The sequence below is a fragment of the Pelmatolapia mariae genome, linkage group LG10_11, assembly GCF_036321145.2.
Source record: "Pelmatolapia mariae isolate MD_Pm_ZW linkage group LG10_11, Pm_UMD_F_2, whole genome shotgun sequence".
NCBI classification, from domain to species: domain Eukaryota; kingdom Metazoa; phylum Chordata; class Actinopteri; order Cichliformes; family Cichlidae; genus Pelmatolapia; species Pelmatolapia mariae.
Genome location: NC_086236.1, coordinates 41,478,389 through 41,493,158, shown reverse-complemented (window position 1 = coordinate 41,493,158; position 14,770 = coordinate 41,478,389). Strand labels below are relative to the sequence as shown.

General features: G+C 41.7%; 1 protein-coding gene across 1 annotated transcript in view; it reads left to right on the top strand.

Moving 5' to 3' along the window:
• Positions 1-297: 297 nt before the first annotated feature.
• Positions 298-14,770, top strand: part of gask1a (golgi associated kinase 1A) — a 92,053-nt gene continuing 77,580 nt past the window's right edge. The window contains exon 1 of the mRNA XM_063488384.1: positions 298-586. Within this exon, the coding sequence (XP_063344454.1) occupies positions 584-586 (3 nt within the window). The 5' untranslated portion in view covers positions 298-583. The remainder of the gene's footprint in view (positions 587-14,770) is intronic.

Sequence of the window (14,770 nt, the reverse complement as noted above, 5' to 3'; positions counted from 1 at the left end):
GAGCCATAGCCGCCTCGTTATCATGCTTGCTTTGTTTTGTAACAGTCAAGTTCCTGGTCACAGTTATTGTTGCAGTTACAGGGGATTGTAGTCTGCCTTCTTCCTTTCTTGTTCCTATATCTGCCTTAAGCTGTCTGCCGGTTCTGAGACGCGTTGTTATGTTTTCAGGGAGGAATCATCTCAAATTTCACACTGAGCAGGCAGTCCCTCCTTAAACACCAGGGCTTTTACTTTGAAAAGTCATTTCCCAGACGCTCGCGCAGCAGCTGCGCGTTCCCCTGGGAGAGAGAACGGCGCTCGCGACACCCCGTAGACTACTTTTTTGAACTTTGCAGATACAAAATTAAGGACATGGTTATGTAACTTATGGGAAATGACTTATTAGAAGCAAAAACAGTTTTTAGTTAGCAAAGCAAGTAGTTTTCAGACTAGAAATTTTGTTGTCCGACTGGCCCGTGGCGGTTGCAACTTCAGGACCACCGGCTGTCAAATGGTTGTGTGGAGATTCAGCAACCTCCAGTCAAAGGGGATGTCTGTGTGATAAATGAGATAAGGGTAATGCGCTCGACCAGCGACACGCACCATGGTGAGAGTCTTCTTTTGTCTTCCTGCAGTTTCCCCCTTCAGCCTTGCAGTCTGAGACACTTTGAAAGTTTTCAGCCAAGTGCTGAGTAGGCAGATCCACGAGTCTGTTTCAGAGCGTGCATAGTACAGCCGACCACATATTTCATATGTTAAATGAGTTTATAACTAGTAGTGGAAAAAATATAGTTGTAGGTCCTAAATGTGGACTGTTTGTACATTGCAGAGCACCAGTCTCACACCGGCATTGTAAAATGGTAGAGCTCCCCACTCTATAAATAATAAGGACACTGCCATGTAAAAGTAGTGTAATGGAAGTGTGCATATTTAAAGACCACATACACAACAGACAGCTAAGCAGGTCCTCATGCATGTGTGTGATTACTTCTGTCGGCTGCTCCCTTCCTTTCTCAGCCCCTGTTGCTGTAATTCTGCCTTAAACACACTCTGCTGTGTGTTGGTTTCAGCTGCAGATGTTTTTTCTTTCATTTAATTGCCAGTTTATATTTTGTGCATGGTCTTGGTTCAGTGTGAAACCATCTAAAACTGCAGTTTTGCGCTGATAAAAAGGAATTTGGAAATGAGTACACACCAGCATATAGATAAATTATATGCACAACTGAAATTGTTACACTGTGGTGTTTTAACTGAAATGCATCTGCGTTTTATTTATTTTTTTAAACAGAAAACACAGACATTGTTGGGTGACTCTTCAAGAGTGCTCTTTCTTCTGCTTTCTTTTGTGGTCTGTCTCTTCTGCTATGTTTTTCTCTCAGCACAAGCTGTTTTAAATTTCTGGGTGACTAATGGAGGAAACCTGGTGCAGATGGTGCTGTTGGCCTTGCACACGTGCATTTCTCATTGACCGTAAGTCATGACCACTGAGAAGTACAGTCTCTTTTGGGTGGAAGTGGAACAAATAACCTGACAGAGAGGTTGAGGGAAAGCAGCAGGATCTCCTATTTTCCCTCTCTTGATAAATTTCCCTCTCATAGATATACTCTGAATGTAATCTCAAAAACACTGAACAACAGTTTTTTTTTTTTAATATAACTTGTCCTTTAATTATCCAGTTCCATAGTAAATACTATTGGGGCAGCTCTGTTGGGAGATCTAGTTACTAGTCTCACAGTCCATTTAATGACATATAATCCATGAGGTGAGAATGCTCTTAACAAGGCAGCAGTATTTGTGCAGCTACTTAGATAATTAGAGAGAATTCGTGTATACAAATTAACTATTGAGGTAATAAACTGTGACTTTGCGTGACAGCTTACTTCTCGAACATAAAGTTTACAGTGTCATTAGCTCCTTATTGATCTTGTCCCCACACTGGGGTTAATTTATCATCACTTACTACTGATGTGCTACTTTTTGGATGGATTCTGCCTTTGTGACGCAGCAGGTTTTCAATAAATTAAGAGAAGACTTCTCAGAACAGCTGGAAGCAACAACCTAACTTTAATCTTTTGTCAAAACGTATGTTGTAGTCATTAGAAGTGAGCCTAGTTTTTACAAACTTTCACATTTCTTTAATCTCAAGTTGTATTTTATAAAATTTTATTCTGTAAAAGATACTGTAGAGCAAAGCAAAAGACAGAGAATTCGCCATACATAAAAATGTATTTTGCTAGTTAGGAGTTGTGCTCATGGATGATAATTATAATAATTATGCAGTCACTGGTATAATGGTCCTGCCAGCAAAAAAGATTCTCTTAAAATCTAGGCAAGTGTTGTAACAATGAATATTGCATTAATTGTAGACTAGACTGTAGGCCTTAATGACTGATGCGTTAGGCTTCAGGAAGTTTTGTTGATCAGGTTCAAACTTTTATGACATTTTACATGACAATGTAAAATTCATTTTTTTGGAAAACAAAATAAACTTGTGGTGAAGAAATGTTTTTCATTTGATATTTATTACCAAACATGTGAACAGATTTTACGTAACAGTAAAATGAATGCTACACATGTGCCATATACACATAAATAAAAAAATTATAAAAAATATGGGCAAAATTGTCAGGTATATTAAAATAGGTTTTAACAGAATAAAGCAACAAAAGCGTCACTTTGCACTTGTTTTCACTTCACGATAAACTTTTTAAAGTATATTTATATGAAAACAAAATGAATATATATATAAAATACAATACTATACCCTTAAAAGTAAATACTGCCCAGAGAGTGAGCTGCCTTAATGGTGGTTTGTGCTTCTTGTACTTATATTAGTTTGGTATGTCTGTTTTTGCCATATTTCACAGCGCGTAAGAATCCTTAGATTCTTAGATCCAGCTCCTGTGTCAGTTTGGCCCACCTCTGGTAGAATTTTGATGGAAATCTATCAATAACTTTTTGATTAAGCTTCTTAACAGACAGATAATCCAACCATATAACTGCCATTAATCTCTCCTGTAAGTTACAGTCACAGCAAATGTAACCTTTGAAAGGAAAAATGATGCACACAGCCTGAAACTCTTTGAGACGAGATATACAGGACCAGAAAACACAGTGTAACCTGATGTATTTTGATACAAAATTTGAAAATAGCTTGGTTGGCATTTAAATACTTGTTTTTCTATCATCTGATTGGCAGTCATCCTTCTTTCAAGGAGTCCCTATAGTTTCACATTTCAAATTGGTTCCATATGCAGAGCAGACGCCTGGGTTTAAATTGCCACATGGAAACCACGAGGAAAATCTCTCTTCTCTTCTCTTCTCTTCTCTTCTCTTCTCTTCTCTTCTCTTCTCTCCTTCCTGCACTGCATGCTGGGAGTGTGAGTGAATGGGTGTGTGAAGGTGTGTGGTGAGTGCGTGGAGCTGCTGAGTGAGTTTGGGACGTTTGGACTGTTTTTTCCGGAAAACTTTGGGCTTATGGGTGGTTAAAAGGTAAGGCAAGTTTATTTCATTGTGTTGTGTGAAGCGAAGAATTTTAGTTAATTGGCCAGTTTTGCCTTGAGTTATGGCGTCCCTCCCTAGTGAGGGTTCGCCTCCCCTGTCTATTAGACATGGGGCCAGGGTGGTGGCACCCCAGCAGTACACTGTGGAGCAGGTTCTGCTAGCTGTTGGTGAACAGGTGGGCCATGAGAATATAACTTATGGCTCTCGGATGAACAAGGCTGTGGTTGCTTTTCTCCGTGAGGAGCGCTTGGTTCACCTGTTAGTTGAAAGGGGGATCATTCTGGATGATTTGTTTGTGGCTGTTTCGCAACTGTTTGTGCCATCTACGCGGGTCACCGTGTCCGGTGTCCCGCCGTTCATCCCGAATGAACTACTTGAGAAGGATCTGACCCGCTTTGGAAAGTTTTCTAGCGGGTTCAGGGTTGTTCGTCTTGGCTGCAAAGACGCCAGACTGCAGCACGTTCAGTCACTGAGAAGGCAGGCCTTCATGTACCTGAACGATCCTTCGCAGACACTGGAAGTGTCGTTTAAAGTACGATATGATAACGGCTTATATACTGTTTACGCCAGTGCAGGTAGCATGAAGTACTTTGAGTGTGGTGATGTTGGCCATAAACGCTCATCCTGCCCTCACAAAGAGCAGGAAGTGCGCCGTGAACAAGAGGCTCATGCTAGTGGGGCAAGTGAGCAGGAGTGCGCTGTGGATGCCGGTACGGGAGAACAGCCGGGCCGTAGCGGTGTGGACGAGCAGCCGTCTACAAGCAGCGCTGTCATCGGCGAGCCGCTAGCGGCGCAGGGTGACAGAATGGAGGTCGCAGTCAGTGCTCCACAGGCTGCGCTAGAAGAACAGGGGATAGTACAGGGGACCAATGAGGTGGAGGATGGCTGTGATGACATACAGGACAGGGAAAGTGTGGAGGAAAATCAGGACAGTGGACAGACCAAAGCAACGGCAAGTGAGGTGGGTGTTGTGAATGTAATTTCAGGTTCTTTGAGCGCAGAAAATGAGGAAGATGACTTGTTGGAAGATGATTCCCTGTCACAATTCTCTGATATTGTTTCACAAGAAGACCATCAGCAGTCGTATTCCTTAGAAGATATAAACCGCTTTTTGGATGAGACATTTGGCATGCAGTCTGTGGAAGTCACTGAGTTTTTTCCAGATGTTGATCTTTTTATAAAATCAGTTCTGAAAATAAGAAGAGTTGTTGGTTATGAACAATTGAGCAAACAGAAAAGATTCCGTCTTAAAAAGATCCTGACTAGGTTGAGGAGGGAAAAACGAGGAAAAACTCCTTTAAAAGCACAGTAAAATGTTTGGAGCACTATGGGTGTCTTTCTGGAAGCGTCTCACTGTCTTTTCTGTTTTTCTCCTCCTCTTCTCTCTGTCTTATATGGCAAGCTTGAGAGTAGGTACACTTAACATTAATGGGGGTAGGGATAGGGAACGGTGTGCAGCCTTAGTGGAGCTTAGCAAGAACAAAAACATTGATGTGTTCTTTTTACAGGAAACACATAGTACTGTAGATAATGAGACTGAATGGGGAATGAGTTGGAGTGGGCGGTTATTATTAAGTCATGGTACTAACTTCAGTGTGGGTGTAGCGATTTTATTTTCTAGGCACCTTCAACTGTCACATGTTTCTGTCTGTGAGCTAGAGCAGGGAAGGGCACAGGTAGTAAAAGCAACCATCAAGGGAATACCTTTTGCTTTTATGAATGTATACGCCCATAACTCAGCTGCGGGTCGTGTGCGATTATTTCGTAAAATTAATGATGAGTTATCAAAATTAAATCGCGGTCCAATAATAGTGGTGGGAGGGGACTGGAATTGCACAACCCACCCTTCGGTTGACAGGAGAGCCTCACCCACCTTCGGGCTCACTTTTGTCTACAATCATTCTTCAGAATGATCTGACTGATGTGTGGAGAAAGCTCCATCCCACAACCAGACAGTATACATATGTAAAAGTTTCTGAGAACAATGTGAAGGCAGCTAGGCTTGATAGATTATATATCAACCAGATGTATAATAATAGACTGGTTAAAGCTGAGATTTCACCTGTTGGTTTTTCTGATCATCATTTAGTGACTGCAGATATATCTTTATTGATGCATTCTAACATCTGTTCGCACTGGCGCTTTGACGTGCAGCTGATTCATGACAAAGAGTTCTGTCGAGCTTTTTCTGACTTCTGGTGTCACTGGAAACAAAGGAAGACGGACTTTTGCAATTTGGCTCAATGGTGGGAGGTGGGGAAAACACAGATTAGGCTTTTTTGTCAACAATACACATCACATGCAACGGCCACTGTTAAGGACTGCTTTGAGGACTTAGAACGAGAGCTCAAGAGGCTAGAGACTGAGATTATAAGTGGGACAGATAATACAAATAGTACCTGGGACAGTAGGAGGACGGCTTTGGGCAAGTTTCTTCATGAAAGAGCAAAGGGTGCTCTTATAAGGACTCGGATTTCTACTATTAAAGAAATAGATGCCCCAACAAGGTTCTTTTTTAAGTTGGAGAAAAGGGTTCGAGAGTCACACCAAATGTTGCACCTAAGGCTTCCAAATGGGAAGGTGACATCTGACTCAGTAGAAATGAGGAAGCTCGCTATTGACTTTTATGCCAGCCTCTTTAGTGCTGACACGTGTGACCCTGAATGTGTGACGAGGATGCTGGTGGGGCTGCCACGGCTGGATGAGGCTGACTCGGCTGTGTTGGAGTCTGCTATTTCTTTTGAGGAGATGTCTTCAGCGGTTCAACAACTCAACGGTGGTCGGTCATCAGGAGTTGATGGTCTTCCTCCGGAATTTTACCAGAAATTCTGGTCGATGCTAGGAGAGGACATTCATGAGGTTTTCACATTCTGTATGACCACTGGGATCTTGCCAACAAGTTGCACAAGGGCAGTTTTGACTTTACTGCCAAAGAAAGGGGACCTGGGCCTGCTTAAAAATTGGAGACCAGTTTCTTTGCTTTGTACGGACTATAAGATTATTGCAAAATGTCTTTCCAATAGGTTGAAGACCTGTATCGACATGATTGTCGATGTGGATCAAGCATACTGTGTCCCTGAAAGGACTACAATGGACAACTTGTTTTTAATTTGAGACATTATTGGTCTGGCCAAGCTCAGAGACTTGGATGTGGGGTTTTTATCTCTGGATTAAGAAAAAGCTTTTGATAGAGTTGATCACCGCTATCTGTTTAAAACTTTAGAAGCTTTTGGGTTTGGAAACATTTTCATTTCATGGATCAAACTGTTGTACTCAAACGCTGCTGTCATGTTAAAGGTGGGGGGAGGGTTAAGTCGGCCTGTTCCAGTTCAGAGAGGCATCAGGCAGGGGTGCCCCCTTTCTGGTATGTTGTATACGCTGGCCATTGAACCCCTTTTGCACCATCTTAGACAGGGACTCTCAGGTTTGACCTTTGAAGAAGCAGGAAGCTCAGTAAAATTGTCAGCTTATGCTGATGACGTTACCGTTTTCATAACCAGTCAAAGTGATATTAAAACACTCCGACAGACACTGGACTTATATGAGCGAGCATCCTCCGCGAAGGTTAACTGGTCAAAGTGTGAAGGTTTCATTTTGGGAGGGTGGGTTGATAAAGAGGAGCCGGTGTTACCGGCAGAGTTACAGTGGAACAGGGAGGGACTGAAGTGTTTGGGAGTGTTTTTGGGAACTGATGCTTTTCAGGGGAAGAACTGGGAGGGTGTTGTTGGAAAAATTACTGCCTGGTTGTCTCGATGGACCTGGGTCCAGCCACAGTTGTCCTACAGGGGAAGGATCTGTTAACAACTTGGCCGCTTCTGTACTCTGGCACCGTGCCACTGTTGTTGAACCTCCGGCCTCTCTTCTCAAGCAGATACAAAAAAGACTTGTTGATTTCTTTTGGGGAGGGCTTCACTGGACCAGGTCTACTGTGCTGTCTCTACCTGTGTCGGGGGGGTCAGGGTTTGATTGACCTTCGCAGCTGCATCACAGCATTCCGTCTTCAGACAGCACAGCAGTATCTTTATAGAAAACAACAACCACTCTGGTTCAAGACTGCATCTATGCTGCTTCACAGAATAAAGGACCTTGCATATGACAAGCACCTGTTTCTTATAGACCTAACTGGCATAGACCTTTTGCAGACCTCTGTTTTTTACCAGTCTGTTTTGACTGCTTGGAAGACTGTTTTTAAAGTAGAGAGACTGTTCTCAATTTTATGGTGATGTTGGTGAGGAGCCTCTTTTTTACAATCCCCTGATGCCAAGTAGGATGATCAGCACTACTAGTGTGCAGAGGCTCCTCGCAAATGCTGGTCTAATTAAGCTGGTGGGCCTGAGGACGGCAGGGCAGTGGAAAACGGCTCCCAAGCTGGCTCAGGAGACTGGAATCAGATCTCTGCGCTTTCTGGACAAGCTGGTGGAAGAAGTCATGGGTGGTCTTCCTGGACTTGTAAGGGCTGCGCTGGGGACTCTGCAGGTGGTCAACCGAGTTCAGCTGACTTTCCTTCGTTGCCTGTTTGTGCCGCAGTTGGGGAGCAGGATGAGGAGGGAGGCTCTCTTCTTTCCTTTCGAACACCTGTTCTGGGTGACCTGTCAAAGATTTCACAGAAGGCTATATATGAGGTGGCTGTAAAGGTGCTGAACAGGGGATTGTTGGCTGGTGCTCTGGAGTCGAGCTGGTCAGGTGTGTTGGCTCTGGGGTCATCTCCAAGGGGCAGCTCGAGGTCCCTGTACAAACCTCCCATAGAGAAACGCAGTGCGGATCTCCAGTGGAGAATAGTGCATGGGGCCGTGGCTACGAACAGGCATGTGGCACATATGGATCCACGAACAGGGAACCACTGTCTTTTCTGTCTGACTGAGGAAACACTGCAGCACCTGTGGCTTGGCTGTCCCAGGCTAGCTGCCCATTTTTCATTGCTGCGGCAGTGGCTTGCTGGCCTTGGGAGTGTTTTAGAGGAGGGTCTCTTTATCCTGGGTCCGAGGTACTCTGCAGTGCAGCGTAGGAAGGTTTGCTTGATTAATTTTTTAATAGGTCAGGCTAAGATGAGTATATGGCTCACAAGGAGGAACAAAATGAAGGGAACAGGATCTGTTAATTTAGGAATTATGTTTAAAGGGTTAGTGGGTGCACGTTTGAAAGTAGAGTTTGTTTATTACAAGATGGTGTCCAACATTGAAGAGTTTGTCTCTATTTGGGGTATTAATGGAGTTTTGTGTAAAATAACTGATGATAATTTAGTTCTGAATTTTTGAAAAAAACAGAATGGAGTGTCTTCTGTTTTTGTTTTCATTTTTGTGTTTATTGTATTTGGGTGGGGTTGATGGTGGGAGGGGAGGGTTGTTCATATGTTGATTTGGCATTCATTTTCAGTTATGGTTGTAAGTTGAAGAATTGATATGATAAAAGTGTGTTAAAGGTCAAAGGTCTCTTCTCTTCTCTTCTCTTCTCGTAATGTAAATTATATAACTAGGTTTTTGCGGCAGATTGGATTCAGTGAAGGTGACAGACCTACCTAAATATAGACAGAACAACAACGCAGCCCTCTGCAGTGTTCTCAGCTGTGTGTTACTCCATGTCTGCATCTGTGTGAGAGACAGAAAGAAAAGCAGGTAGACACGCCTTTGGTGATTGCAGTGTATCAGTGGAGTGCATCCCTACTAAATATACTGTAACAGAAGTGTGGTTAAAGCACCAGTTATAATTTTGTCATGCACACTACAGCCATTTCAAAGTTAGACAGCACTGTAACTCAGATTTACAGTTGCACCAAATTACCCATTACTATTCAACAATTACTGCACTGTCATTGGACCTGGAACTTAATTTTATGGAGAACCATATTCCTAAATGGTTGCTACACCAAACACACATATACACTGATAAGGCATAACACCCTGACCAATGACAGGTGAAGTAAATAACACTGATTATCTCTTCGTTGGGGCACCTGTTAGTGGGTGGGATATATTAGGGAGGAAGTGAACATTTTGACCTCAAAGTTGATGTATTAGAAACTGGAGAAATGGGCAAGCAAGGGCCAAATTGTGATGACTAGATGACTGGGTCAGAGCGTCTTCAACACTGCAGCTCTTGTGGAGAGTTTGTGGAGAGAGGTCAGTGGTCCATAGAAGGAACAGTGGCTACTTCATTGGAGGCCAAGGATCGTTGATGCACAGCGGGAGTGAAGGCAGGTCCATGTATTCTGATCCAATACACAAGCCACTGTAGCTCAAATTGCCAAAAACGTTTTAGCTTTACCCAACAGTAAACATACCTGAATTAATTTTAGTAAATAAACAAAGTAATTAGCAGTGTAATGACAAACTCAGGTTTCTGACCATAATTAATGATTCTCCATGTGGGAGTATACTGACCCTAATTGCAAACATGAACTACCCTCACACTCGCTCACATTTATCATTCACATTGGTTTCTCTGTTGGAGTATATATGACCCAGAAAATCTCAGTGTATGTCCCCTGTAAATGTGCAAATGGCTAGAGGGCAACCAAACAAAAGGTTAATGAGGAGACTTGGATTCTTCTGTTGCACTAACCATCCTCCTACTGTGTTGCATGTCAGGTGGCACAAACAGATGGAACAATGGAGTTGCGTAGCACTGCCAGCACTTCCTGCCATTTCTGTGCAGATACACTGTTTGTGATGAAAGGAGAGGGACATGAGAACGTTTTTCCACTTCCAGCAGCTGGATATACTAGCATGGGAGCAGTAAATCATAGTTAACCTTGTTTGCCTACAGTGATGAATAATTTAGTCTAGCATAATTAGTAAGTATTGGATCAGTGGATGGACACCAGTTAATCAAATGCTGTTTAAAAGGTTTATTTCTTCTATACTTTATACTTTATAGTTCTAACTCTTTTGAGCTCCTTTAAGGTGCTAATAAGTACTGTTAGTATTAGACAACTGAATGATAGTAAGATGTCTAGAAAGCGCACATACATAAAAAAATAAATAAAATTCCCCGCTCGCCCCTGCGGGCGTCTATCCCTCAAGCTTGGGTCCTCTACAAGAGGCTTGGGAGCTTGAGGGTCCTGCGCAGTATCTTAGCTGTTCCTAGAACTGTGCTCTTCTGGACATAGATCTCTGATGTTGTTCCCGGGATCTCCTAGAGCCATTCGCCTAGCTTGGGAGTCACTGCACCTAGTGTTCCAATTACCACTGGGACCACTGGTACCTTCACCCAGTTACTGTTCATTGGAACTCTCTGTTTGAGGTCTAAAGAGATGTCAGTGCAAGTGAGGGAAGCCATTGTTGGACTGAAAAAACTAAATACGATATAAATAAAAAATAAGAGGGACAGGAAAACCTTTAGGAGTAGTAAATCAACAATATTGCACATTTTTAAAAAGCAGAAAAGCACTGGCCAGCCATTGGTATGAAAAACACATCAGACAGCTCATAGTGCAAAAGCAACCCTAGAGTTTCTCAAACTGGGATATTATTCAATGGCTAAATCACTCAAGTGATCTCAATCCACTACAGCATGCTTTTAGTTACTGATGACAAAACTAAAGGGAGAGACATACAAACAATCTGCAAATGAAGGTGGCTGCAGCAAAAGCCAAGCAGAGTATTCCAAGGGAGGAAACAGCATGTGGTCATATCCATGGTTTCTAGACTTCAGGCAGCACACTGACTGCAAACAAGTTTCCTTCAAATCTTTATATTTTAAATTATGTTAGTTTGTTAGAGCCTCTGAAAATGTGTCTCTGTAAAAACTGTAATTCCTAAATAGTTACAGTTAATACAGTACTTTGAATTAAAGATGAAAGTCTACACTTCAGTGACGGCTTAATTGTTTTATTTATATATATCCACTGTAATGGTGCACAGAGACAAAATAAGAAAAAATTGTGCCAATGTTCAAACAATTATGGACTTGACTGTATCTCTCCTCCACACTCCACCATGCCCTCTCCACAGTGTTTCACCAACAAACACACACTTACATTGAGTTTTAAAACTGAAAAAGCAGACAGAAATATCACCTTCAGTTTTTTCTTTGCAGTGGTGATGGATCAGTGTAGCAGTGTAGAGGGCAGGAGTGCAAGCTTTAACTTGTGTTTTGGGCACTGGTGTGTGCCCACACATCTGTGTTGCAAGTGTTGGTTATAAATCGGGATGCCTACATGAAACTAAGCCAGTAGGATTAAATCCAACATAAATTTAATCTTAATCATCATAATAATAATTTATTAAGTGATTATTAATTAGTAAAGAAGCTAAAATCATCTTGTTGCAAGCCATTACCTACCAGTGACACTGCCCTGGATCAGCACAACCCATGAATTAAAGATGTTACTACTACTGTGCAAAAAGAAAAATATCTGTGGTGCTGGTAGTGCTTTTATGCTAATTGATGCTAATTGTCGGTGAGCAGTGGTTCTGTTCAGAGTTTGGAAATCGTAATTTGTGGTAACTAAACAGTTCCTCTAGACAGGATTATCAGGTGCTCAGAATTAATAATGTCAGGTCTTTAACACTGACTTACTTTAAAGGAGTACAATTATATTTCAAGTTATTAATTATACCAGTGCTTTGTTTTTACACTGACACAAAGAAATCTTATCTTTAGTAATATGTTCCACGTCTGCAGAAACTCTTTACCCAACATTAGTGTCTTGGAATATGGTCATCATAGCAGAGGCCTGCCCATCGCTGCTGTTCTCTCTTTGTCTCATAGTTAGTATTAACCTCCTAAGACCTTCTCTTTGCTATTTGGGCTGATTGGGACATGGTGAATGTAAAAACAAAGAATTACCAGATTTTTTTTTTTTTTTTTTTAACCTGATTTTTGTTTCCACATATGAGGACATTCGCTTTAAATTTCGATAGAACAGTGGCAGTATAATGTCCTCATAAGTGGATATCAGGCACTTGTAGAGCACAATTTAGTATTTTGGTCTAGACAACCCAAAATGTAATGTCCACATATGTGGACGCCAGGTCCTAGGAGGTTAAAGCAGTGTTATAACCCTGCATCAGTTGAATCCAACATTAAATTGGCCCTCACCCTGTCTGTCAAGCAGCCTTTCTGGTAGAAAATCCTGATTATGGCTGTAGACTAGTTTGACTTATTTGCACCATGTTGAAGAAAGTGAACAGCAGTGATGATGATGTAATCTCATGCAGTGTTACTAACTCTTGCATTTGGGTGCTTGCATTGATGATATGTGTTTCTGCAGTACATTGGTTTTGGTTGCTTTGGCTTTGCAGCGTAATGAAACTGGACAGGAAACAGAAGAGATTTCAGTGCAGTGAAAGTGACTTCAGAGACGCTTTGCCTCCCACTCAATCTGTCGCGAGTACAACTCCAAGAGGGACGCTGTCCACACAGCCATCTGCTCCTCGTGTTTGTGTGGAGGTGGCTGGTGTATCGCTCAAAACTCATAATGATATGCATTGCGACTTGTTGGGTAAACCAAGTAGTGGGTGGTGAATGGGAAAGACAGGCTGATGTAAGGAGATGGTAGAGAGTGGGGTGTTAGGAAGTAGTGACAGATGAAAAGCTGTAATAGTTGTAGAAATCGATAGAGTTTATAGCCTCTGTTTATGGTGGATGTGTTATATTAGGCCAATGCTAATAACCATTTGGTCTATGATACCTGATGGATTTGCATCAGCTGTGCTTCTGTCTCCTCACAGAACAAGGAGAGAGAATGCCACTCATTTTCTTTCTTGCTCTATTTTTCTACAGTTTATTGTAAAAATGAAACACTTGGCTGGGATGTCTAGCCATTAAAACGGACACCTGTGAGGGTCTTTGTTAAATATCTTTAAAGTCTTTAAAGACTTAAAGATTAACACGAAGAAATTACCAGAAATTGCAAATAACAGAAAGAGATACAAAGGAGAAAATATCTATATGTAGTCATTATCTTAAGTAACTTGGCAAATGTGGCTTGCACGTAGTCTGGCCTGTGGTTGCCAATGTTTGTTCGTCCGTCCGTCAGCCAGTACGTTTGTGACGCCCACGTCTTCCATCTGGGCATCTATCTATCAAACAGAGCAGTTTTTCCTGACACAATTTGCCACATTGCAGACTTTCCACCAGAAAATTGCCCAGCGGAGGTGGTGATTGGTGAGCAGCTGGACTCTATGGTGTCAGTGTCAGGTCACATATATATTTGTAAATAAGAAGTATGTAATGCTGCTGGCCAGACAGCTATTAAAATCTTTCAGCCACACATACACTTCTCCAAGGACAAACTCACAAGGTTTCAGAGATTTATGCAACATAATGGTTTATATAATGAACTGCTGCCAGTGGTTTAGCAAATTAAAAGCACAAGGCTGTAAAGTTAAAGACAATTCTATACTTTCTAAAGCCTGTGAAAATCTCCTCTTTACAGAACTGTGGATGGATCCTAAACAGGCAGGGATGACTATTACAGCTGCATTTCTAGTGAAATGAGTACACACACACACACACACACACAAACAAACTGGCCTTTTAATGCCTTTTAGCTTGGCTGTTTTACCAAAGCTGTCGATGAGGATTACTAGAGATTGGATTAATTTTTGAATCCAGTCTCAAGTGGCAAACCCAAGAACTGCACTTCCACATCCACTTTTCTTATCAGCCGTGGGGATTGCTGCTTGGTATTAGGACTGTGCCATCATTGGTATGAATTTTTGTGTCATATAAAAGTGTTTTATTACAGTATCATTGCTATAGCAAGGCAGTTTATGTTCCCTAGTGCAAATAACAAGACGAGCTCAGGCATCTCTGAGACCAAGAGCGGCATTTCAGTTTCCAATAGGGCCTAAAAAAGGATCTACTTCAACAAATTACAACATGTGCAAGAAAAATGTTTCTGTTAAAGGTGCAGAGAACAACATGTTTCATCTCTACTTGGTTTTAACACACATGGCAATTCAGGGAAATATGCATGTAGAACCCATTGGGATTGAAATGCAATCAGAGCACATTTAGGTATCTTCACATGTGATCTGGGACAGGTACGTTTTTGTAAATCCTGTCTAACTAATCTAAAACCTGACATCAAATGTAATTGCATTTGATGTGTCCGTTAAAAAAAGCAAAGACCCGAGGATTCTTGATACTGGAGTATCAAGATAATGTATTCAGCCTTAGTAGTGACATTACTTTTTTTATAATTTGTGTTTAATATAAGTATATATGACCTTTGAATAATTCAATTATGAATACTCCTTATTTATCTTATAGTGGTACTTTTTGCAGCCCACAGGGGATGCATTATCTGAATCAAAGCGGTTTTCACAGCCAGACCTGTGTA